The sequence below is a fragment of the Chiloscyllium plagiosum genome, unplaced genomic scaffold (assembly GCF_037043375.1).
Source record: "Chiloscyllium plagiosum isolate Xiang-an unplaced genomic scaffold, Cpla_swu_hap1 HiC_scaffold_2, whole genome shotgun sequence".
In the NCBI taxonomy this organism is placed as follows: Eukaryota; Metazoa; Chordata; class Chondrichthyes; order Orectolobiformes; family Hemiscylliidae; genus Chiloscyllium; species Chiloscyllium plagiosum.
Window position 1 is genome coordinate 47383322 of NW_028270140.1, and position 26857 is coordinate 47410178.

The 26857-nt window shown below is 39.7% G+C and overlaps 1 protein-coding gene across 5 annotated transcripts; it reads left to right on the forward strand.

The window, feature by feature from the left end:
* Nucleotides 1-59: 59 nt before the first annotated feature.
* On the forward strand, nt 60-20748 carry LOC122562385 (programmed cell death 1 ligand 1-like). Of its 5 annotated transcripts, none has more exons than XM_087996562.1 (7): nt 60-298; nt 12649-12717; nt 14893-15252; nt 15642-15920; nt 17107-17253; nt 18151-18251; nt 18927-20748. In XM_087996562.1, exons 2-6 carry the CDS (start codon nt 12663-12665, stop codon nt 18201-18203), a joined length of 894 nt encoding a protein of 297 aa, XP_087852688.1. In that variant the 5' UTR covers nt 60-298; nt 12649-12662; the 3' UTR covers nt 18204-18251; nt 18927-20748. The 5 variants fall into 5 exon arrangements, with proteins under 5 accessions (XP_087852688.1, XP_087852692.1, XP_043571181.1 ...); XM_087996566.1 differs by lacking the exon at nt 60-298 and adding an exon at nt 344-371; XM_043715246.2 differs by lacking the exon at nt 60-298 and adding an exon at nt 8864-9112.
* The last annotated feature ends 6109 nt before the right edge of the window (nt 20749-26857 follow it).

Below are 26857 nucleotides of genomic sequence, written 5' to 3' on the forward strand. Positions count from 1 at the left end.
ATCTCGATTCACTTCCTTCCCACAAATCATTTAATGATTTGAAAGGATATGGTGCCGGAGGCGGATATTGGATCTGTGTGTGTCCTCCCCTCCGCCCTGAATATTCATGACCAACATCATAACAATTTACCTGAAGGCAAGTTGCAAATCTCTTTACCGACGAACTCTGACAAAGCACGACGTACACTCCCCTATCCTGTAACATTGGGCTAGTCCCATGTTACCCTCGGGATTGCTCTAGTTTCAAGTGACAACACTGGAAATTTCTCGAGGCGGCGCCGGACACTGAAAAATTACCGTGAGTACACACAGTTGTCAGGCAACAGGTTTTTTTTCCAAAACGGACCTGCAATCTGAAATTCTACGTTGGGGTAAGTGATCTGTTTGGTCACATGTCAAAACGCAAGGAGTTGCTTTATATGACAGCTGATGTCAGCGTGGGCGGATCTTAAAATTTCTCGTCATTAGAAATTGCAGTTTTGGATTTCCCATTCTCTACTTGATCAATTACTCCAATTTGTCTTGCCTGCCATATTCCTATCAATAGAATATCACTGTCCTTGTGTCTCAGTGGTAGTGTCTCTAACTTTTTATTTCACAAAGTTCCTCTGTGAGTATTAGGAACAGCATCCCGAAAAATGGCCTAATTTGAATTTTGATGCTAAGTTTCCTTGAACTGGATTTCTACAATAGTAGACATAGCTTCTAACTGTCTAGTCTCACAAATAGTTCTATCATCTTAGCATTTCAATTAGATCACTCCCTACTCTGCTGTATTCAAAGTAATATAAGGTGGGTTTAGGAAACCTGTCCCCATAATTTAGTGGACCAGGTTGTAAGGATGGTCCTTCATTAAAATATTAGCATACAGGTAGACTCAAGACCACTTTGCCCCTTGATACACATGTAATATAATGACATGTAGTAATTCCTAGAAACCAAACCAATCTCTTCCCCACCAAGTACATGATGTAGGTTTATAGGGTAAATACTTGAAAGGCAAAAGAAGTTCAGGTAAAAAAGAAAACCATCTCAAAACAAGATGCAAGCATTAATTCAATTCACTTTTGAAATACCATTTTTCTTTAATATTTTAATGATAAAATCCAACCAATCTGTGCATCAATGATGGCAACTGATAATATAAATTTGTTACACTAATTTTGCAGTGTTATCTCTAAATCTCTCTCCTTTACCTTTGGTTTGAACTCTATGTGTTATTTTTTTTTCCTGATCTTTAAGCCCAGGACAAAGGTATTCCATGTCCTGCTAAGGAATATTAGCCCCATTAAATTTGCAAGATCCAGTACCCCATAGCCTCATTGGATAGTTAATATTTCTATCTTGCGGCAGTCATGCAGTCAGATGCTCTTTTAATTTTGCAGCTGGGGGCAAATCGCTTGTGTAGTCCATGGCAAAACACATACTTCTGCACACTTAGATCAGTATATTGTTCAAAACATATTTACCCATGTACTTTCTAAACCAACATGAGACTCAAGTTGAATGCTAATAAAACAGTTGCACCTTCATTAAACAAATAATCAAAAATAAGCAAGTTGTTCAAAGTTACTCAACTCCTTTTAAATAGCCGAGGTTCCCAGAAATAATTCCCATGCTCATTTGAAATTGGAGATTGCTGTTAAACTCTGGGTAGAATATTATTTCACCGTGAGCACCTTCAGTCAGTCAGTGCTACTCTTCCAAGGCAAAGTCCAGGATTATATACCTTTCTGGCATATTTCCAGAAAGTTTTGCCAAGTCCTCTAATCAGAGTGCAGTTCTTAATCAATGGAAATAGTTTTGATGTTCCTTTCCAGGGGGTAACAATCCAGATACTGTTCTGAAAGGATAGGCCCTTTGTATCCACTGATACCAGGTAACATTTGTGCCCATTAGTACTTAGGCTCAGAGGTCCTCATTCACATCCTGGTGGAGTCACCTGATTACATTTGTAGATTGCAGAGACGTTACCCAACAAATCTTTAATCATTTATGCTCAGACCCCTTAATTCCACTTTGTTGGCCAGTCTTAGGCCTGGGTGCCCAGCAGCCTCCTGGCTACACTTGTATATGTAAAAATGCAGTGAAACACCAGAAAATGTGCTTCAGGAAAAGTGGCCTACGTTTGCTCCTATTTTATGTGCTCATGTATAGGTTTAGTCTGAGTGATCTCATAGGTTGGTGGGAAAGAGCTAGGACAAGGATACTATTAATTTAAGGCCAATCACTTTATTATAAAAGAAACAATTCAGAACCAAAAGGGATATATGCACTGAAGCTCTTGTCACAAAATCTGGCTGAACATTTCACATAATTACATGGGGGATAATTTACTTCAAACTTCATCCATTATAATAATATTATAACTAATTATAATTAGTTCCCAGTGAGGTGCAAGAAAAATTTGGACAGCATGAAAATCTAAGATTAATACTACTCTGTCAGCCTCCTACTCAGCTGGTTAGGTTAAACTGACTATTATGGTAGTCACATAAGGACAGATTGATGTTGCCCAGGTCTGTCCTGTCGGCTGTTAGCAATAATCTTGACTGGACCAAACAGATAGCACAGACCAGATTTCCCAAAAATCTGCCCAAAACAACGATTTTCCTGTTCCTCTGATGCTGCCTGACCTGCTGTGCTTTTCCAGCACCACTCTAATCTTGAACTGAACTGGCCAATCAATATTACACCCCAATTAAATCCATTTGCTGGACTATATGGAAACAATAGAGTATTGTCAGATCTGACTCAAAAGAAAGACTTGCTTCTCAGCAACATCAAGCCTCTCTGGTGGAAGCACAGAGCCAGTGTCAGTCAAGGTCATTGCCACTCTCAGCTTATGTGCCTTTATCTTCTTCCAGGCCACAAAAGAAGCTATCTGCAGTTTGAGTCAAATTGGTGTGAATAGATGTATGAAACAGGTGATAAATAGACAGATCTGCCATGTGAACATTCTGATCTTTTTCCTTTTCCATAGAGCTGCCACAGCCCTTTGAGAAACCTGACCCATTTCACTCAGACTGCAAGCCATCAGGACCATCTGCTAAAATGTTGAGAAAAAGTTTTACCTTCATCTATGACCAATATGCCACAAGGGTCAGTGTCCACTTTCAAGCCAGTCATCATGCTTCTAGGAATTAAAAGACCATCTTGCATGAGTGGCTGAGGTGGAAGGAAGGCCTCTGGCAATGCATAAGAGGTCAGAGTTAGATGACTGCAATATTTTAAAAGCTTCTGGGCGGAAGGAATTTACAGAAATGGGAGGGTTTTAAACAAACATTTTAAGTTTGAGAAATTACTGTAGGAGAGGTGAATGGCCAGAACTGGGGCAGGAATAGATAATGTTACAATGCTGGAATCAGCTACGTTTTGTGGTGGCAAGGTTACATGACTAAATGTCATCCCAAAGTCAAGTGTTTCATCTCGTTTTTCATACAAAAATCTAATGTTTTACTACTTCTATAATAGCCCCTCAATTTCCTATATTTCAATCATACTTGTAAATCTTACAATGTCTCTTTCAATTTTATGTTGTGACCAAAAAAATTGTTTACAGTATTATGAATGTTCAATAAAAATTTCAGCATAATTTCTCTACTTGTCAATTCCATTCTACTAGAAATAAACTCTAATGCATTTTTAAATGGCCTTTTAACCTTTACATCTTTTCAGCTTTATTTTCCATATAATATACAACCTTCTTTTCTTCTTCCCAAAATATGCTTAACATTTAAGTGTTGAAATTCATTTCTCAAATATATGCCAATTATGCAAATTTAAAATTTAATTTAAAATAATAATTAATCACACTGATTCTTCCTTCTTTCTCATACATGTGGCTCCAGGCAAGTGCAGCAGATATCAACTGGAAATATTTGTACTGTATTCAGTTGTAAAACAATTATTGTAATTTGAGGATTTACCCTTTTCGTATTTTCCATTAATTTCCTATTATTTCCTATTAGTATCCTATTCAGGACTCTTGAAATGTTGACTTCCCCACCTTTTGATGTTGCCTGGCTTGCTGTGTTCTCCCAGCCTCCTGCCTGTCAAACTTCATGTATTCAGCAAGATTCCCACATGTAAGACTGTTATTCCTGATAGCAAACACAGTATTTTTTCCCCTCTGCTGATACAACAAAACTACAAGGAATGCTGCTTGCATAGATATCTTTAACTGAGTTTTAATTTAATCATGTAGAATCGTAAAACTGAATTAAATTCAAATTCAGCTCAACCAAGTTAGCCTCGAACATGCTTCTAGTCCAAAACTCCACAGCCGGTGCTTACTGCTATCTGAAATAGCCTAGTGAAACATGCCATTGTTAAGGAAACTAGCAATGGGAAATAAATGTAACCTTAATCGCCTAGTTTAGACTGAAGAAGAAACAAAATATTTTGCCTCCATGTTTTTTTCTGTAAATGAGAGATCAGTTGTGACTCTGTTATTCAAAATGTGTTGGAAGAAGTCCAGCATATTATTAACTATACAATTCCTGCAGGGTAACAAGTAACTGAAAATGGGAAAAATACAGGATCCTCCAAAAATGTTTTTTTTTAAGTGAGCAGAGGAACAAAAATAAATACATTGCAAAACTCAAATGATTATGCGTTAAAGTTCACGCAATAGTGCACATTACTGAGGCAATATGCACTTTTACATACATGTTGTAGAGTCAGAGCAATGGATGGTGACAGTAGGCACTCCATAATGTGGCTGAGCATGAATCTCTCCCACTCTTATCAGCTGCTATTGGCATGTGCCAAATAGATTTGCAAGTGGAGACTCATCCTGTTTAGTCAATGGTGTAAACTTGACCATCAAGGCAGATGGGATTTGAGGCTGCAGATTTTGGTTTGGCTGGGACATGCCCAACTGTGTCAGAAGATCTCCTCAGAAACTAGATATAGCAATGGAAAATTCTGTCAATGTAACAACAACAAGTTTTTTGTAAAGCATATGTGTACCTTAGGAATATAATGTACTGAAGAAGTAAAATAAACACCTATAATTGCAATACTTCATTTTTATTTGTCTAGATTGTTTGACTGATTAGTTTAAAGAGTAAGTCTATTGGTGGGATTACTTAGTAGGTGGTGCCTGGTGCACAAACAGACCCACATACAGCTGCTCATAGTCGAAGACACTGGAGGGTGGAGGGTGATAGTGGTGAGCAAAAATGACAGAATGGGGTCCCAAAAACAAAGTTACCCTGACTGAGTAGGTTGCTTCTGTGAGGGATGGGATAGAATTGATGGGAAGGGGAATGGAGTGAGCAAGAGTATGACAGAGATAACATGGAAGAGAGGGATGGAATCACAAAGACAGAATGGCATGGAATGAGAATGACATGGAAGGGGTGGCATGGCAGTTGGAGACAAAATGAAGGAAGTGATCCTGTGTTTCAAAACGGTAGGGACAATAATTTGATGTAAATCTTTTTTTTTTAAAAACTCTCTCTTGTGGTAAAATGAAGATTCACAGGACTGAAATGTAAATATATTGATTAAGCTGTCAGAGGAAAGAGCAGTTATGACATTGTTCCAAAATTTGGATACTAACATGGGAAAAGATTGACAGCTGGGAAGCTGTTTCTTTCTGATGATTGATATTGAAATGATAACAGGTAGATTTCAAGGTAATCAAGATCTGCATTTTCAACATTGAGGCAGGTGTTGCTGAACTGGGGACAGGCTAGAGTCAGGGCGACCATCTCTCCTGCCAGAAGACAGCACAATCAGTGGTGGAAACTGTTTCAGGTCCAGAGATGGATCCATCAAAGTCAGATTATTGATTAAAATGGCTCCTTTTTCAGCTCCTATGCACAGTCTTTAAATCATCTGATTATTTTTCTGGTATCAACTACAGGGCAAGCAGAAATTTCCTCTATTTCCAAATTGGAAAATGTCCACTGTTTGAAATGTTTGAACCACAGATATCATTCACTAACAACTGGTTCCACTCCTCTCCCTGGCAATTGTCTGACATGGAACCAGCCCATTCAGAAATCAAGTGACATATTTTATCCCATGTTGAGTTTCCGTCCATATCCATATCATCACTAAGACCACAGAGTTCCATTTTCATTACATTCATCACCTCTGACTATCCCACCCCCGACTCAACTCCTTTGCTGCTGAAGTCCTCATACAAGCCTTGTTATCTCTACCTTTCATCATTCTACTATAGCCTTGGCAGATCTGTCATATACTGCAATACCTTTGCTCCTTCATGATGCTCCTCAAATGCTACCTAAGTTAACCACATTTTTGATGACCTTTCCTAAAATCAGTAGTGGTAGTTTGACGAACTGACCTCTATACCTCTGAAGCCAGGTGTCACCTCGTAGACACGTCCTCCTACTGCACCCTCAACCATGACCTCATCTCCCATCACCAAGCCATTCTCTCCCAGACCATCCACAACCTCATCACCTCTGGTGATCGCCCATCCACAGCTTCCAACCTCATTGTCCGTGAATCCCGGACCGCCCGATTCTACCTCCTACCAAAGATTCACAAACCTGACTGCCCCAGTCAACCCATTGTCTCAGCCTGCTCCTGTCCCACCGAACTCATCTCTGCATACCTTGGCACTGTCCTGACCCCCTTAGTCGAGGAACTCCCCACATTCAGGACACCAAGCCTGGTTGAACTGGTCCTCACCCATAACAACTTCTTCTTCCAATCATCCCACTTTCTCCAAACCAAAGGGATAGTCATGGGCATCCGCATGGGACCCAGTTATGCCTGCCTCTTTGTCGGGTACGTGGAACAGTCCATCTTTCGCATTTACACTGGCACCATACCCCACCTGTTCCTTCACTACATTGATACTGTATCGGCACTACCTCATGCTCCCATGAGGAGGTTGAACAGTTCATCAACTTCACCAACACCTTTCACCCCGACTTCAAATTTACCTGGACCATCTTGGACTCCTTCCTTCCCTTCCCGGATGTCTGTATCTCCATCTCCGGTGACTAACTGAGCACGGATGTATACTACAACCCCACTGACTTCCAGTGACCTAGACTACACCTCCTCCCAAAAAGTGTAGTCTACTGCCTGTAAAAGCATCATCCCCTATTCCCAATTCCTCCACCTCTGCCGATTCTGTTCCCAGGATGACCAATTTCACCTTAGAAAATCCCAGATTGCCTCCTTCTATCAAGATCGCAACTTCCCTTCCCACATGGTCGATAATGCCCTCCAGTGCATCTCCTTCACTTCCTGCACCTCCGCCTTCGAACCCCATCCCTCCAAATGTAACAAGGACAGAAACCCCCCTGGTCCTCACCTTCCACCCCCCAACCTCAGCATACATCGCATCATCCTTCGCCACTTTCAGCACCTACAAACAGACCCAACACCAAAGATATATTCCCCTCCCCATCCCTATCAGTGTTCCGGAGAGACCATTCCTTCCGTGACTCCCTCATCAGATCCATGCCCCACCACCCCCACCCCCAACCAGCCCATACCCACTCCTGGCACCTTCCCCTGCCACCGCAGGAAGTGCAAAACCTACACCTACACCACTCCCTTCACCTCTGTCCAAGGCTACAAAGGATCCTTCCGCATCCAACTGTACCTCTACCAATGTCACCTACTGTATCCGTTGCACCCAACGTCATCTCCTGTACATCAGGGAGACAGGACACCTACTTAAGGATCATTTCAGAGAACATCTCTGGGACATCCGCACCAACCAACCCCACTGCCCCGTAGCTGAACACTTCAACTCCCCCACTCACTTTGTCAAGGACATGCAGGTCCTGGGCCAAATCCAGTGACCCCGCGCCTGGAGGAAGAATGCCTCAGGACCCTGGACCAATGTAGATTTCAACAGTTTCCTCATTTCCCCTCTCCCCACATGATCCCATTCCCAAACCTCCAACTTGGCACAACCCTCCTAACCATCCATCACCTTTCCCATCTATCCGCTCCACCTTCCTCTCTGACCTATCACCTTCTCTCCTCACCTTCATCGACCTATTACATTTGAAGCTATTTTCCCCCAGCCTCACCCCCACCGCCCACAAGCCTCATTCCTGATGAAGGGCTTATGTACCGAAATGTCAATTCTCCTGCCCCTCGGATGCTGCCTGATCTGTTGTGCTTTTCCAGCTTTTTCAAACAAAGCTCGGTGTCAAGTTTTGCATTGTAACATGTCTGTGATGCTTTGGAGTATTTCATTTTGTGAAAGATGCTAAATAAATCTGGGTTATTGTTATTGTTGTAAGGATCAATTGGTACTAATCCTAGTGCCCTTACTGTAAACACTAACTGAATGACAACCACTGGACACTGTACTGGATGAGTGGATGGAGCTAGATACCACAGAACTTCCAGATTCCTTTTTGAAAGCTACTGGAGAAAGGAACAAGGCAACAGGAGACCAAACAGTGAAACGTAATATTCTGTGGAACCAGTAACTGGAGAACATCATGTAAAAAAAAACAAAATATACTCGCTGGGAGAACTCAGCTAAGAAAGAGACAAAGAAAAGGCTGGAATAATTCAGATGGTCAGGCACGATCCATGGAGTGAGACAGAGTTAACATTTAAGATCGACTACTTTTCGTGGTTGAATTTTTGCAGCTTTTGCTTTTGGTCTTATCCTGGAGAACGTCAGCTTGATTTGCTTATTACCGAAATTGTCGTTCAAACATTAATTAAATTTTTCGGGGGATTCGGCGGATTCTACATGAACTGGAGATTGAGTCAGACGGCGCACATCTATTAAATTACAAGCCCATGGAGAAGGAGGGGGTAATGTGGGGACGGGAGGGGAGGGGGCTGAACCATTCACTTACTGCCGAGAAATCAGATACTTCCCAGACAAGCTGTAGCTCAGAGCCACTCGGAATAAGGCATACATACAAGTTCCAGATGAAGTCAGATTTCGAAGAACCGCAAAACCAGCATTTCATGACATGTAGAAAACAATGATTTTACTGGCACATTGAAACCGGAAATGAACAGTTGAGCCGAGGGAATTTCTACGCTTCATGTTTCGTATAAAGAGAGGTCGAGAATCCCAGTACACCTACACTGGAGATACAACTGGTGACTTACTGATAAGCATTAAGTGGAGAGCCTGGTAAGTTAGGTTAATCTGCCGCATATGTCCTCAATGTATATACTTCAGAGTGACTTTTTTTGCACTTTCAAATCAGAATTAGTTGCTGATAAAGGGACACTATTTCAGGGGACCATGCTGGAGATGGAAATGTTTGATTACGGAGGAAAGCGTAACCATTTTACGATTTCAATGAAATTACAGTTTAGTGTGCAATTCTGAAGCTTTTCTTTAAATACAGAGAGGAGCTGAAAGGCATTAACGCAGGGAGGAACAGTTGAGCTTTTTATCGCCGTCCGTGTTATATAATTAGTGTTTGATGATAGTTCCTTTGCTCTAGCACTGCAACTGAGGACGCATACTAAGCCTGGAAATGCAGTCGGATACCCATTCCCAAGTTTAAACGACTGTTCTTGTCCAAACGAAATAGTAATGGATCTTGGCAAGGTTAATCGCCACATAATTGATGATATTATATGTATACTACTGTAGGTACAACTAAGTGTTCAGATAATGTAATTCAACGTTCGAAATTTGATAGAACAAATTATATAGTTCAAATTGACTGAGGTGTTTACATCTGAGATTGAATGTTTTGCTGTACTAAATTGCTAATTTAGTATCTCTCAATGTGAAACATGTACTTTTGGTCATTATAAAGTATTAAAATAACAGTAACAGTTGGACTTCTAATAAAGAGTCCAGTCATTTTGTTCTGTTAAGCTTCAAATTTCTATGGTACACAATGTTGTCCAGTACAAAACCGACCTGTGTGCATTGCACTCCCAACAATGCCCAGCCCCCACTCCTCTTCATCCTCACATGGATGGAAAATTTACCAGGATGTACTCATATTCTCGAGCTCAGTCTAGGAGCGCCGGGTGAGGCGTGGGGGATAATGTTCTTGGTTGTGATGTGCTAGGCAGAGCAGCTTGGAATATTTCCCTATTCTCAGACTTGTAGCTTTCTCTGCAGAAAAGGGGATAAGTTCTCGGAATAAGATGTGTCAGGGAACAGTTGGTAATAAGAAGGACGAGGACTGAAGTTTACAATGCTATTCACATGAAAAAGTCTACTCCTCTGTGTTGAGATAGAAGTAGGTGGATTGAGTACCTGTGGGTCCCATTCTGGTCACATTGTGTAATTAACCACGCCCGACTGTGACAGAATTAAGCTGGACTTGTGTTTCTTGGATGCTGGGCGCAACTATCGGCATCATCAATTAGTGACTTGTAGGGGAACAGCAGAGTTCAAGTTTGTTTAGGACAGTAAATATTAGGTGTTTTTTCTAATTTTTAATGATGATTCACGAATACTGCAGTTGTATTTTTGCCGCTGTTTTATGTACTAATAGTATCTGGTGGTAGAAAATGTTAGTCACAGAGTTGATGTAACAAAGTAATTTCAATAAGTCACAGTTGTAACAGTGTGCAGAAACACAATGACACTTTGCTACTTCTGGTTACAGAGCCAGGTTTTTGCACTATATCATAGCGCATTAAAATAAAGCCCGAAAATAAAACGCGATTGTTTCAATTAAAATTGATTATCATCTAATGCAAACACACTTTGCAAAGAGGATAGTATCATTAGGTGTTTCTCCATGTCTCTCAGTTTCACAAAAAATTTGAATGAGTTCCAGTACAATTTGGAGCATTGAAATATCTGAAAGTTGGGTTTGTTCTATTTCACGCTTCGCAAGCAGCTACATTTCCGCGTAACAAAGTCTGCTTGCACTGCCTACTGTTTTTCACGTTTCTTTAGACTTATCTCCTTTTCATTTCTAATTTTACATAGAGAGGAAACGGTACTCCTGTTGGTTTCCAATGCAAATTAAAATGCCCGCCTGACTTGGGTTTGGTCTGGCTAAATGTCACATCGCATTCCTGACATTCTATAGACCAATGATTCTGAAAGTTCTATAGATTTCATACTTGCATACATTTCCTGGCTTCCATGGAAACTTTGTTTGGCAACCCTATTCAACCCCACTCCCAGAGCATGTAGCATTGGCTCAAAGCTTAAAAATTGAGGAAACACTTTTTTTTAATATTCTCTGACAAGATACAACTCTGACTCACTTTTCTTCCCCGCTAACCAGCTGCTCGTAAACAACTGCTTTGGAAATTTAAACCACGTGCTGAAGCGTCTGAAAATTATGATTCATTTTTGCTGTAAATGGTGCAGGACAAAAGTCAGTGCCCTTCAGTATTTAGAAGAAAAGCCCACTTAATTTGCTGTGAAATTGCAAGTGAGCTCAAAACACTGTTCGTTTGACAAATGGTTCTGACTTCCTGCAAGCGATGCTAAATTTATTATTGTGTGAACTTTGACTGCAACTTTACTGTCCATTAACAATAATGAAAACATTCATGGTCATAATGAAATCAGACACAATTAAATAGGTTTACCACGCTGTTTAGATCAAAAGAAGGGATTTATTTGCAGGTATTGTAATATTGTAGATGTTAATCTCAATAGTATAGCTGGTGACTTTGTACAGTAAAATTTAAAATTGTTGCAGAAAGTGATGTTTAAGGAAATTGAAACTGCTAAAGTTAAAATACGCAATTCTGTGTGGTAGCAATTTATCTACTCCAGTCTAAGGGAGTTAAAAATGCACACTAATTGTTAGCAATGGGCTGTTCACTGACCAATCTGAAGTATGTTGTACAAAATAGAAAAGACATTTGGATGATCAACATCATTGTATATAGTATACAGACAGCACAGCCAGGGCCAAGATAATTTGAGGAATAGTCTTGGTACTTTTTGGGCTGCTGGGATAGCAATATTCCGAATTAAGTGCAGCAGGGAACCTGTGAGACTGGGTTAATGTCATTTGCAGACCTTTTGCCTTGTGCAGATGGTTGCTCTAAATTTGCTGACCACATGGTATTTCTGAAGTTCCAGAAAGAGTCTGTGTATAATGAAATTTACTTATCACTGGTTTTGTTTGCTGTATTTAATCCTTTAAAGGTAGGATTGTATAGGGTGGATTATAATGCTAGATTTCTATTCAAGACTGCAACATTTACATATTTTGATTTCGAGGAGCTGCTGAATCACTTTCTATTTTCATGATGATACTTAGTGACTTGTGATGAACATTTTAAATATTAAATCAGTTTGATAGGGCAAACATAGACAATGATGACATATAAACACAGAACGGTGCCCCTCAACACATAGACACTGTACACAGCAAGGAGATGGGAAGGTGATCAAAGTGCAGAGTGATAGTTAAGCATTTTTATTCTTCATTCTCCTCTGTTCCAGAACGTAATCATTCCTTTCTTCCATAGTATTCATGAGATAGGTCGGCAAGGATGAGTTGGACCAAAGGGTCTGTTCCATGTTGTACAGCTCTATGACTCTATAACTATCCAATTAACTGCTATATCCCATCAAAAGCCATAGCATCAGTCAGCCAATTAAGTATGTGGGATGGGAGTGTTTAAATAGAACTTGATACTGTTCAGAAACCGGATAAATCAAAAGTTAATGACTTATCTATAAAATAGAACCTAACTAAGAAAAGCATGTTTTTGTTTCAGATCACTTAAGAAATATGAAAACTCTATCGTTATTGATTGTACTGGGAGCTCACTTACCCTTGGTGACAGGTAAGATTTTGCACACTAAATTCAATATGGGTTTTGCCACTTCAGCAATAAAGTGCAAAACACAAATGTATGTTGGGACCTTTAGATCTTGGTATTTCCAGATAATAAGTTTCTAAACCATTAGAAGTTACAAAGAACAAAGAAAATTACGGCACAGGAACAGGACCTTCAGCCCTCCAGGCCTGCACTGATCCAGATCCTCTATCTAAACCTGTTGCCTATTTTCTAAAGACTTGTATGCCTCTGCTCCCTGCCCATTCATGTATTTGTCTTGATTAAGTCTCATTTAAGATGTATCATGTCTGCCTCCACCACCCCCGCTGACAACGCAGTGTGTCCTATTGTTGAAGCACCAGTAGATAATTGATTCAGATTTTTCAGTCAATTGCTGGTTAACCATAAAAACATAAGTAGATTACATAGGAGTAGTGATAGGCCATTTGCCTCTTCAAGCCTGTTCCACCATTCAATATGACTATGATTGATCAAGCTCAATATCATAACTCTATCGTCCTCCCATATCCATCAATCCCTTAAGGCACAAGATCTCGATCTTCCTCCTGCTTGAAAACACAATGTTTTGGCCTCAACAACTTGTGTAGCAGTGAATTCCACAGGCTTACCACTCTCTGGGGGAAGAAGTGTCTCCTCATCTCAGGGCTAAAGGGTTTACCCCTTATCTCTAAACTGTGATTTCTATATCTGGACTGCTCCACCGTCAGGTACATTCTTCTTGCATGTAACTTGTATCGTCCTGTTAGAATTTTCTAGGTTTCTGTGAGGTCCCCCCTCATTCTTAACTCCAGTGAGTGCATTCCTAACCAATTCAATTTCTCTGCTGAAAATGTGTTGCTGGAAAAGCGCAGCAGGTCAGGCAGCATCCAGGGAACAGGAGAATCGACGTTTCGGGCATAAGCCCTTCTTCAGGAATGGAGGCTTCGGATTTGTTGTAGGTACTGGTTGTCCTGGTTGGGTCCAAGTTTTGTTGGTCGGAATGTAGTCCGGAGTCCATGCGGGATAAGTCCATAGGCAGGTGCTGAGGAAGGAGATATGGCTGTGGTAGCGAGTCTGTTTGAGAATGTGGCTGAAGAGCTTCTGTGCAGAGGAGATGACCTGGGGGGTGCAGTGAGAGAGGGACTCACTGAAATCTTTGTAGAGGGAGGAAGAGAGCTTCTTCAAGGAAGGCATCCTTGTAAGAGGATTCGCAGTAGGTTCTCCTCAATTCAATTTCTCCTCACACATCAACCTTCTTACGGGCTTCAAAGCCAATAAACACCAGATGTCACAAGGGTCAATATATTATGCTGTGGCAAGAATACTTCTCAATGTTCAAAAACATTTCTTTTAAGAACAAAGCATATATCTCACTACTTGTGGTTTTGCCAATCTGAGTCATACAGAATAAAAATTAATCTGGGATTGCTCTCCAGTGAGTCCATAATTAATTGATTATTCACCAGTATTTGGGTAGACTTCAGCACTCCCTGTGTCAGTGATGGGTGAAACATGCAATGCTCCTGGTACAGCATGTCTGCAGGTCAGGTGATTCCTGCATGCTCAGCCCACAGCAATGGATGTCACTAACACTCAGCTATCTTATGCTGAAGAAACACTAATAAAAAAGGAAAGATGGTGAGAATATTGTGCGCTTGTTTGACACACTTCTCCATGCTGAGTTGCCATATTAGAGTGGAAAGACTAGCTACAGAAAAAAATGTGACTTGCTTAGCTGGATGGTTCTATTTAGGACAAATGTTAACAAAACAGAGTAGCCTCATAAAATGGCTTTAAATACCAAACTATAAACACAGGCAGAATTAGTTTAATTACATTTGCTGATATACAATTAGCTAGGACTTGTATAGGATCGAAATGATCCTAACTGATTTAAAATATGTCTAATTTAATCAATGTCTCTGGCTTCTGTTTTATATCTCTGGCACTCATTATTCTCCAGGACAAATGTGAATTGTTAACTTAAATTAATTAATGGGGTGAATTTCCACAGATTTTTCTCCTAATTGTCTACTGTGGAAACCTTGGAAAATATGTACACAATGTTAATGGTGTTTCTCAGGGAGCTGATTATTATGGCAGCAGTCAAGAAAACTATGACAAGTTCAATCCATATATCTGTCTAAAACCATTGAATAATTCCACATTCTATCATTTCAGGTATTTTTATAGTCACTGCTCCCAGAACGTCCTACATTGCATCCTATGGAAATAACATTACAATGGAATGTCAGTTTCCAGTTGAATCCAACTTTAATGCAAACCAGATAAAGGTGTACTGGCATTATGTGCTCGATGATGGAACTTCTCGATTGGTTTATCAGTTGATGAACGGGAAACCAGTTCTTGAGGCCCAACCCCAGGAATACCGAGAACGAGCATTTCTGCTGCTGGATGAACTCCGCAGAGGTCGTGCAGTGCTGGAGATTAATCAAGTTAGAGTTTCTGATGCAGGGACCTACCGCTGTCTTATTGATCTCAATGGAGTGGATTATAAAGAGACTGCACTGGAAGTCAGAGGTGGGCAAACTTTTAAAATTAAGATTTAAATTGTTCTTAAGTGTGAGGCTGTGTCAGTAAGTCCCTACGCAAGGAGCTGTTGATCTCAAGTGTCCTGTCATATGGAGGCACAGGACATAGGCAGAGTTCAATAGAGGCCAACATGTGTTGTGACATTAAGCCACAAAGGTGTAACTCAGGAACAACCTAAACATCTCAAAGCATTAGTGCTTGAAAACTATAAAAGTGGAAAAGTAAGAAAATAGTAGCAAAGAAACCAGTTTTGTACTGATTTAAATTGAAACATTTAAACTGTACACAGTGAAAATCCTCCTGTAAAAATACAATAACTTCAGAATGTTTAAAATCACAGCCAGGTTAAATGACACCATATCTTTTCTATTTTACAGCTTCTTACAAACAAATAGAGACCATCAAAACAAAAGAAAAGAAAGAGACAGAGTTTGTCTGTCAATCCATCGGATATCCTTTAGCTGAGGTTATCTGGTATTATGCAAATGGATCTGACATTAACGAAACAGCAAATACCACCCACTTTACTGGCACCGATGGATTGTACAATATCAGAAGTGTACTTAGGATAAAAGCAGAGACTAATGATGCTTATTTGTGTATGTTCTGGAATAAGGAACTTAATATGAATACTTCAGCTATTTTACACATTAAAGGTAGGTCACTTTTTTATTACCTTTATTTGATCAATGTATTTCAAGCGGAATGTAAAGAATTTGTATAGCTAGCAATTTCAATTTACAGTGATTAACATTTTCATGCAAACTTGTACAACCACACTTTAATCTAGGAGGCTTTCCTAGTAGCTTATTTTTGCATTCTAATCTTATAAACACAACACATACACACACACACACACACTGATTGGACAAAGGATAGTTTATTTCTTCCCATGACATAATGTAAGCCCTTTGTCACCTCTTGTCAGACCTGACTGACTGCTTGCCATTGGAAAATCTCCAATGCAGTGTGACTGGTGAGAGATTAATTGGGCTTCCTGATTCCAGCACTGCAGCTTTTGCTGGGTGCTTATGAATATTTGCCTCGATATCTACATTAAGGGAGAAGACTTGCGGCAATAATGGAGAAAAGGTTACTACATTGGAAATAGTTCTGACCACTACATTTTCATCAGGATTATTAGAAATCCTATTTGAGTAGCAATATGGTGAATAGTTCACTGATTATACGTAATGTAGTCTGTTGCATGAGAGCAGAATGCAAGCTAGGAGCCAGGAATCCAGAGCCAGTGAGTTTCTGATCTCAACAGACTTATCAAAATGACAGTTCCTTGTATATGCTAACAAAGTGAGGCAACTAATAGAATAAACAATTACATAAATACAAGTCACCCTACTTCACATTGATAATTTAAAAACACCAACAACTTCTTATTACCTAATAAAGGTAAAATGGCAATAGTCCTAACTATATAGGACTGCTTTCTCACTGGAGAGGGAGATAGATGACTGATGATGGTTTAACCTGAGGGTCACCATACCTCTGGGGAGGGACAGGTTGAGGGAGAATCCTTCATGGTGATTTCAGCAGGTGCAGGAATTGAAGCCAGGCCCTCGGCATCACTCTGCATCACAGATCAGTTGTGAAACCAACTTCGATGCAATAAGGTCTCCCAAGATACTTCAACAACATGAACAAAAACAAATTTCTTAAAGTTTAGATAAGATACATATCCCATTAGTTATGTATGTATGCAAGCCAGTAGTATTTCTACTAGCTACAGTTACTGATTTCTATTTTAAATGGGTTGTAATGTTGGTTTGTAAACTAGGCTGCTGTTTTAATTACTAAGTTTTAATTACCATTGCTTTTAACTTTTAGAAGTGGAAAAGACAGATGAAAATTTTGATAAGTTCCCTTCAATGAAGAGGAGTTATCTCATTGCAGCAATTGTTGTTCCTGTGACAATTCTACTTGGATTCATTATGATTGTGTCCTGCATCCTAAAATCAAAACAAAGTGAGCAAGGTAAATCCCTCTGTACATGATGTCGTTATCACTAGAAAACATGCAAGTGAGCATTCAAGAACTTTAGAATTATGAACCGTGAAAAATGCTCCACCTGTATTTCTGATTTTTCATTCATGCATTGATGCTATCATTCAAATCAGTTGAAACATATTTCTTAATTGTGTTCGATTTTGCTTTTATCCATCAAACAGTAAAAATAGGAATGGGGTGGGAAGAAAAAGTTAAAACTACAAATGTAGAATTTGCTGTTGCTTAGTTATATTTTCCCACTCTCCTGTGGGAAGTAAATCACTGCATGAGAAACATAAATTTGAAATTGAAAATACCAACAAATGAATTTTTCAAGAAACCGTCATTTTCTTGGGAACCCCTTCCAGTGCCCTCCATGTCTTTTGATCACGGAGTGAGGAGCAATGTGCAAAAATCAGTCAAGATTCCGACTCCTGATTGCTTCCCAGTAATCACACCCCCTTTTTTTAGGAAAGTACACTTGTGAGAATTTTAGGGGAAGACAGGATTATGTTTTTCTGTGATGCTTTTAACAGTTGAAACTTGCTGTCTGTGTTATAACAACATGAAAAGTGGCAACAGGAGGACTGTAGGTACTAGTGGAATCAACTACTAACCTTCCTTAACTTTTGTTCTGAGTTAGTTCCTGTGACAAAGATCAACCTTGGTAGAGCATATGGATAGTAGCAGATCAACTTTCCATGTGCATCCAAAATTGATTTCCCAATGGAAAGCAACATTGGGCAGGGTCTGTAGCAAGTGGTCAATCAGTGAACACATTTTTCATCATCATGAAAATTGGCTTTTACTTTCCCATTTCCTCCATTTGGAAGAGATTTATCTCATCATTTTACAAATGGCATTTTGTTGTTTCTGCCCTTGCAGTTGTCATCGATCCCATGATTACACCTGCAGAGACGGAATGTGAACCCCCTTAAAATAGGCAAACAAAAAAGGTTTTAGAATGGCAACTTATTGAAGCAAAGGTAAGGTGGGCTATTATTCTACTCTGAGAATTAAGTAGCCTGGTAGAAAACTATAGCTAAATAACTTTGCCATCTGTCAATCGACTGTTTTGACATTAGAGCACTGAGGGCTTTGTATGTGAACTAATCAAACTAAATGTGAAAGACTGCAAACATCTTTTAAACCTTGATAAAAGGACAGGCAATCTACAAGTAACACAATATAAGAAATAAAGTGAACTACTGAGAAAATAAGAGTCAAAATGTAGCACTGGAAAAGCACAGCAGGTCAAGCAGCATCCGAGGAGCAGGAGAGTTGACATTTTGGGCATAAGCCCTTCATCAAGAATGTCATTCCTGATGAAGGGCTGATGGCCTGAAAGCAGACTCTCCTACTCCTCAGATGCTGCCTGAGCTGCTGTGCATTTCTAGCCCCACACTTTTTGACTGACTCTCCAGCATCCTCACTTTCTCCTAGTTACTGAGAAAACAAGACAGTAGATTAAATAATATATCTTGTTTTATTTGAAGCCTCTGGTATGTGTAAGTTTAGGAACAGACTATATCAATTCAACATATTCAAGTAAAATCTTCCTGTAGTTTATAAATGACCTTGTCTGACAGATTGGTTTGTATGACAGTCAAAGGTATGTTAAATAATTACTTGCGTTTTGCATGTTTTCTCCATATGTTTAGGTATCAAAAGAATCTCTGACACCAGCTCATTAATATGAAGCCTTCACTGTCAAAATTGGGAAGAATGCTTTCAAATCCTAAAGTGTGTGATTTGCTTTTGGAAACAGAATTGTGTATATTTCTACAATACCAACTGACTGTTCAATACCATTCAAACTCTCAATTTTATTTTGGCGATGCACAGAAAATGCAAAATTATCCATCAACCACTTAATTAGCCAGCATTCTACTTGCTCAGCACATTGATTGATCTGCTGTTCAGATGCATTGTGAAAAACTACTGCATGTTTGAATTTGACTCTGCCGTATGGTGACAATTAACTACACAATTCTCTGAAATTGGTAACTTAACCTGTGGAATTGGAGCCAGATATAACGCTCTTTGGAGTGGTTTCCAGCAGCTTCAGAAATCCAGGCTTCATGTATGGCCTGCTTCTCCCCTACTAAACTATCATGGTTGCCTGGAAATAATGTGAGGAAGAAGAAGTTCTGCAACATTGAGTTGAATTTAATAATTTTACTTAGAAGACAAAAATTCCAATTAGAATGATGTCACCAATGTAAAGAGCCAATGATTCTTGAAACCAGGCAGTTGGGAAAGTTTTGTTTTGTAGGGATTTATGGAAGGGGAATTTCTTGCTACTTGTTGAAGCCACAGCCAGCATGTGGAGTTATTTTATCAATGTGACTCAGTTCAGAATCTGAGGAATATCTGTGCCAAAAGCCAGAGTGGTCTGTTGAGCTGGTGCATTGGACTGTTGGGGATTTTTTATAAGCTGTGTGTTCAAACACAATAGGAAGAAGAGGAGCAGAAAAACTTCCGTTCTGAATTCTTGGATCTGCTACTGCATTTGCAAAATCCCTGAAGTTGGCAATCCATTCGAATGTGCCTCGTATATATACCTCCAGATTTTTGTTACTCTTTCTCCCTTCCAAAGTTCTGTGTGACTATTCCCAGCCAGGGGACTTTGAGACCTCTAGCCTTTTGTTCTTAGTTCGGGCCACAGTGAAGCTCATGGTTACTACACTTTTCAGAGGCTTCCCTCCTTCTTCGAGTGAATATCAAAAATATTTATCTGCTCAATTGCTAAACCTGACTATCATTAGAAACCACTGACTCAAACAGAGACTTCAGAAGAAGACCCAGAGCCAAAGTTTGAAAGAGAACAAAAACACCTGTCATGAGGCCACTATTCAAGTTTTCAATAAACTTCAGCGCTGTGAACCAAACTCTGATTGTTTTGGCAAAGGTAGAGTGAAACTTTGTTTAAAAAGAGTAGAAAAAGTAAGTGACCTATTCTCATGTATTGAAATATTTTATGTAAACATGTTGAAATTTTTGAAAGTATGTTTTTTTTTTAAGATGTAGAATGAAGTAAACTAATATATGGTCATATGTAGGCATATTATTTTGCCAGACTGCAATTCTGTTTTTTGACTTTCATGAAGTTTTGTAGTTTATCCAAACTGAATTGTTTGTTTTTAAATTCTCTGTGCTATTTGCAAGAAGATGGTTTGAACTTTCTGCCAGTGTTCTTGTATGATTTAATAACTTGCAAAGTTTGGATTGAGTTTTCTGCCTAGAAGAAGTTAAGCAACTTTTTTAAAAATTTGGCTAACCTGCCTCAATTGAGCCTTGTGGATTCTATGGATAAACTTGATTTGTTGTAAATTATTAATGACTGTGAATTTTTTGACTTTGTGTTTAAATAGATTGTATTTATATATTTTTGTATGATTATGTAAATATATTAAGAAAAGCAACAGTATTTTCAAAACCTATAAGAATACATATTGAAAATAAATATGTAAAATCAATTGGCTTGATTATTGCATTCAGTGTTCATATTGAAGGGTTTTATATATATCCTGAAGATTATATTTATCTAAAAAGTTGCTTTCTCAAAGGTAAGGCCTGAATACTCAACAGGGAACACATTCAGCAGGTGTTTAACACTTGATTAGGTGTCAGTTTGCTCAAATTGGAACTGCTGCCCCTTGTCTGGAGAGGATGTCCTGTCTTAGAGTCCTGCTGGTCATTCTGATTTGGCTATAGCACGTTTCTCTTCTAACAGTACCAGGTTTCAGCAGTGGCTACTGCTGGGACTTCAGGCAGTCTGAGGAAGACATTGTTATGGAGGCCAGATTACAAATTGGTACAAGAATTTGGCAGGGTCTGACTAGCCAGTCCCAAGAAGGAAGTTTTGAGGGGGTGAGGTGTGTGGTTTTGAGAGTCTGGTGAGAAGGTTTAAGAGGTCATGAGCTTTTATGGAGCTTGAGGTCAGGAATACCACAAAAGAACACAAAAAGACCTAAAAGGAAATTCTTCCACTGAAAGTTGCTGGGAACCCACCTGGTTTCAGTGTTCTCTGCTGTGGGCAAGTAGTGGCAAAGGTAGATTGAAGCACTCAAGTGGCCCATACTTGGTTACTTAAGGACTTCAATAGGCTCCAGACTGGGTAGGACACCCAGCACCTCCTCTGGCTCCTGCAAAATGTGTGATAGGTCAGAGCAGGTGAACTATCCACACATCTCATTCTAGAAACCTTTCTCTTATGGGCTTTAAAATACTGTCCATGCAATAGGCAACTATTCTATGCCTGTTTACTGGAATGAAGATAGAAAACCAACTTCATGCCTTGGTGCTAGGGACTCGTGTGGCAGTGATTTGTTTCTCAGCCTCTGAACTATGAAGGCTCACTTTTAAGTCTCATCTATTCCAGAAATATTTTACAATGCACCTGAGCAAGTTGATGAAGCAAGATCCAGCTGTGTCAATGTTAGAAAGGGCTTAGTAGTAATGTCCTTGCCTGTGAGCCTGGAAGCCTGAGTTCAAGCTTTAACTGATCCCATGGTGTATAATAACACTTCCGAACAGGCTGATTAGAAAATATCTACCAACTCTCCAGGTTGTAGGTCATGGAGTCTAAACCCCTCTATACTCACTCATTATGATGACTTCTGGTTATTGTCATCACTGCCCATACTGTTCATTGACTGCACACATTAGAAAATGCTCATTATTTTTAGGTTTAAGTAGTGCAGAAAAGTAATATGCACATCTTAAAGGGAAGTTACACTGTGGCTGGCTGCTAGAGGTGCTAATACAGTGAGATAACTGCAGCGCATTAATCTACAATGGCTGACAGTGGGATGACATAAACACCAAGATTTCCAAAAGCTATTCTGAAAGCCTTGTGGATGACGATGAATAGTGGTGAGATGTTCTACATCCTCAGGAGCATATGCTGAGAAGGCAGTGACAGGAGATCAAGATTTCCTAAGTCAGGAATTCAGTTTCATGGAACATGGTTGCAGCCCAGGAAGAACCTGTGGTCATCTTCAAATGCTATGTCCTACCTACTTCAACTCTTAAGCACTGCTTAGTACACCCAAATGCATATTCAGTCCATCAAATGCTATTATTCTGCTAGTAACCAAACATCTTTACCAGTCTGGAATTCTGCCCAATATTCAGAGCATCACCTTGTTCTCTCACTCTTAGCACTACCAAATGCCTCAAACATACATCTCTGTTGAAGCACACACTTATCGACTATTCAATCATGATATATACTTCGCCCAAACATATAGCACTACAATCACCTCCACACTTTCCCTTCTCTTTCAGGAGAAAATGTCACACAATCAAAGGTAGCGGGATCAAAGAGGGGAAATATCACAATTCAATGTTTTCACCTCAATGGAGAAGGCAATGGTGATTACTCTAGAGAAGGGAAATCGATGCTGACGATCCCTAATCAGATCTTGACTAACCAGTTGTTGGTTTATCCTGTCTCTCTCTGTATCCACTCCAACAACTTGCCTACATTGATGCCAGCCTCACTGGCATGTCTTTGCTACCTTTTGTAAATAAAGGAAAATTAGCCACCCTCCAGTCTTCAGAAATTTCACCAGTGGCCAAAGGTGAAGCAAAAATCTTTGCAATTTCTTCCCTAGCCTCCCACAACATCCGAGGATGGACATGATCAGGCCCAGGGGATTTATCCACTTCAATGTGCTTTAAGGCTGCAAACACCTCTTCCTGATAATATGTATATAGTCCAAAACATCCCCATTTGTTTCCCTTATTTCCTTAGCATCCATGCTTCTCTGCTCGTTCATTAAAAATCTCTCCCCATCTCATGTGGCTCTACACATAGACAGTCATGCTGATCTTTAAGGGGACCTATTCTCTCCCTAGCCACCCTTTTACTCTTAATATAGCTACAGAGTCTCTTGGGATTTTGTTTAATATTTTCTGCCTGATCAATGTCATACCTTTACTCTTCTGATGCTCCTACATTTTTTATAGTCATCTAGGGATTCACTTGAACCCAATACTTTTACCCAATGTATGCCGCCTTCTTTTTCCTGACTAGAGCCTCAATATCCCTAGTCAGCCAGGGATCCCTAAACCTGCCAGCTTTTCCCTAACAGGGACATACTGTCCCTGGACTGTTGATATCACACTTTTAAAAAGCCTCCCATTTGCCGGTCATTCCTTTTCCTTCAAACAGACTCACCAAACCGACCTCTGCTAGATTCTGCCTAATGGCCCCAAAATTGGCCCTGCTTCAGTTTAGCACCTTAATCTGTCCTATTTTTATTCATAACTATCCTAAAACAAAGAGCATTATGGTCACTGAACCCAAGGTGCTCTCCGACTGATGCTTCAGTCACTTGCCCGACCTCATTTCCTAAGAGGTCCAGTGTTGCACCCTCCTGAGTAGGGCCCTCTACATATTGATCTAAGAAACTTTCTTGGACACATTTGACAAATTCCACCCAGTCTGGGTCTTTCACACTGTGGGTGGCCTCGTCAATAAAGGGGAAATTAAAATCTCCAACCAATAGTACTCTACTATTCCTACATGTATCTGCAATCTCTCTACACACCCATTCCTCTAGTATCTGCTGGCTATTTGGGGGTCTATAATACAAAGTGACCGTCTCCTTGTTGCTAATTTCTAACCACATGGTCTCATTTGATGACCCGATATGAATATTGAAGAATAAGACTTCTTCTCAAACCCCATTACAATCCTACCATTTTGCATTTTTCTTTCAGATACCTAACAATAGAATCAGCCCAGGCAGTGGAAGATCTGGCTGCTTTCATAACCCTCAACCCCACTGTTCTGCCTTTTCCATGTGACTCGTGATTCCCTGACTGATTAAAAATATCTCTATGTCAGATTTGAATATATCCCAATAATACAGTTTGATGGTCCTTTGTGAATCATTCCACAGGTTAACCGCCCTCTGAAAGGAAAGAGATTCCTCTTCCTCTGTCTTAAATTGGTATCTTACTCTGGAACTTTGACTCCTCGTTCTAGATTCTCCCACAGGAGAAATAATATCACCACAGTCAATGCACCCTCTAAGAATCTTTGATATTTTAGAAGGGTCAACTCTCACTCTTCTAAACTCTAGTGAGTAAGGTAAAGTCACCATAGTCCAATTGGACTGCTGTCCCATTTGAGAGAGATGACTGGTGGTTGTTTAACTTGAGGGTCACCTCAAGCAAAGGACAAAGTCAAGAAGGCAACACTTTTATGGTGACCTCAGCCAGTACAGGAATTGAATCTGTATGTTGGATGCTATGTATATTAGACCAATTGTCCAGCCAATTGAGCTTACAGAACCCTGAGCTACAAGGCAAGGTTTTCTTTACCAAAGTGGATATTGGTAGGCTTTCAGATTCCATAGAACTTCAGTATTTTAGTTACTTCATTGTGGTCCTATTAAGCTACTTTGGTATTTGCAGTAATTTGTGCATCTACAAGAAATGCACTCTGAAATTGTTTTGCAATTAAATGTTAAATTTGGATTACATAAAGAATAAATAATTCCAAATTTGAATTATACCTCTTCCATATTTAATGGCGCAAGTCCTGTTTTGTATCACATGGTGCATGTATTTAATTACTTAGTTCATGATCAGTTAAACAATAAATTTTCTCCTCAGTCAGAATGTTTCAACAACAATATTCTTTAATACATACGGCTTCCAGGAAAACAATTGGTCTGACATGCTTCCTAAAATTTCATTAGAATCAGAAGATTGGCTAATATTGAATGATACAAAATGAAACTTTGAAATAAAGTCTTCAATTGCCAAAATTGAAACATGAGAGAAACTAGTGATAAATAACGAAAGTAGGGGAATTATATTCATTCCATTAACTTAGTTGAAATGTTTGATGAAGAAACCACATCATTAACTCTTAATAATAAGGACAAGTCTGTTAAATTTTCATTACATGGAATTGGATTTTAATTCACATATAATTTTAGAATCTCTACAGTGTGGAAGCAGGCCATTCGACCCTTTGAATCCACACTAACCCTCTGAACAGCATCACACCCAGATCCATCCACCTACTCAATTCATGTAGTCCTGCATTTCCCATGGCTAACCCACTTAACATGCACATATCTGGACACTATCAGCAATTTAGCATGGCCAATCCACCTAATCTGCACATTTTGGAACGTGGGAGGAAACCAGAGCACCTAAAGGAAACCCATGCAGACATGGGGAGAATGTGCAATGCCACACAGACAATCGTCTGAGGCTGGAAGTGGGCACAGGTCCCTGCCACTGTGAGGCAGAAGTGCTAACCACTGAGCCACCATAACACCCGTAACTCAACATATGGCTTTTCAATTAGAAAGGTTAAGAGAAATGAATCATGAGTGAAGTTTGTAATGGCTGTTAGGAATTATAAAGACCCATAGAGGAGACCTTGTGATGCTATGTAATGATCTTGCCACTGAATGAGAAACTCTGAGTTTCGTTCCCACTCCAGCATGTGATGGCCAAACAGGTTGAGTTTCAACTTATAAATATTTGCAGCACATAGAAATGAAGAGATTGCAGAATCCACAGGGAATCAATTGACCAGAAAGCTGGTGTGGGTCAGATTAATGCCATTTTGATCCCCATTCTGGCTGAAGTGCTGTCTGGGATGTGGTTTCTTGCTGCACTCATGATGGAAATCATGGCTTTGTGGTTCGGTCCTACCTTCAAGCAGAGAACTCAACGGCACAAAGCAAGACTGAAGGTACAAACTTCAGAACTGCAACGGTTCAAAATTTTTGTCCAAACCATCAGCAGGTGTGCTTGCAAATCTAATTTTTTACATGTATTTTTAAGTATTGTTGTGTATTGTATGCTTTATAAACCCAAGGCACTTTACTTGAATGTTCTGCAATGTTTGAAATCTAGCCATAAACAAAGCCATAATACGACATTTAAATGTCTTAACAAAGCTGAAGGTGCATATATGGCAAAACCTTCCCCTTGTCTTTTAACACAATGTGCAGAAATCTGCCAGCCCCTCAACATGGGCCATAGGAAGAAAGTTGGGAAAATCATGTAAGATGGTCAACAATGAGCTTCCCGATGGTGAGAGTGAAATGTCTTAATTTCCAACCGTTTGTTGAACCCCCAAGATGATTTTTGTTTTGCATTCATGAGGACATCACTGGTTGGGCTAGCATTTTCTGTCTGTGCTTAGTTGCTCTTGAGGAGATGCTTAAACAGCTATAGTCCATGTGCTTTAGGTGAATCCATAATGTTGTTCGGCAGGAAATTCCAGGATTTTTATCCACTGACACTGAAGGAACAGTGATATATTTCCAAGTCAGTATGGTATGTGACATGGAAGGAAACTCGTACATGGTGATGTTCCCATGTATTAATGGGAACTAATTGCAGAATGTTAGTCTGCACTTGCAGAAAGTAATGAAGAAAGTAAACAGAATGTTATGTTTTATTTAGAGGGGAATTGAATGGACGTTATGCTTCAGTCATACAGGGCATTGGTGAGAACCCATTTGGAGTACTGGTCATTGTGCTTACAGAAGAATATAGTTCAGAGAAGGTTTACTCGACTATTTCCTGGAATGAACAGATTGCCTTA

Excerpts from the sequence above, each read along its gene's own strand:
- LOC122562385 (XM_087996562.1), top strand. The coding sequence starts at position 12,663 with ATGAAAACTCTATCGTTATTGATTGTACTGGGAGCTCACTTACCCTTG. Across the intron at positions 15,253-15,641 it reads GACTGCACTGGAAGTCAGAG|CTTCTTACAAACAAATAGAG; the intron begins GTGGGCAAACTT and ends TCTATTTTACAG. Across the intron at positions 17,254-18,150 it reads ATCAAAACAAAGTGAGCAAG|TTGTCATCGATCCCATGATT; the intron begins GTAAATCCCTCT and ends CTGCCCTTGCAG.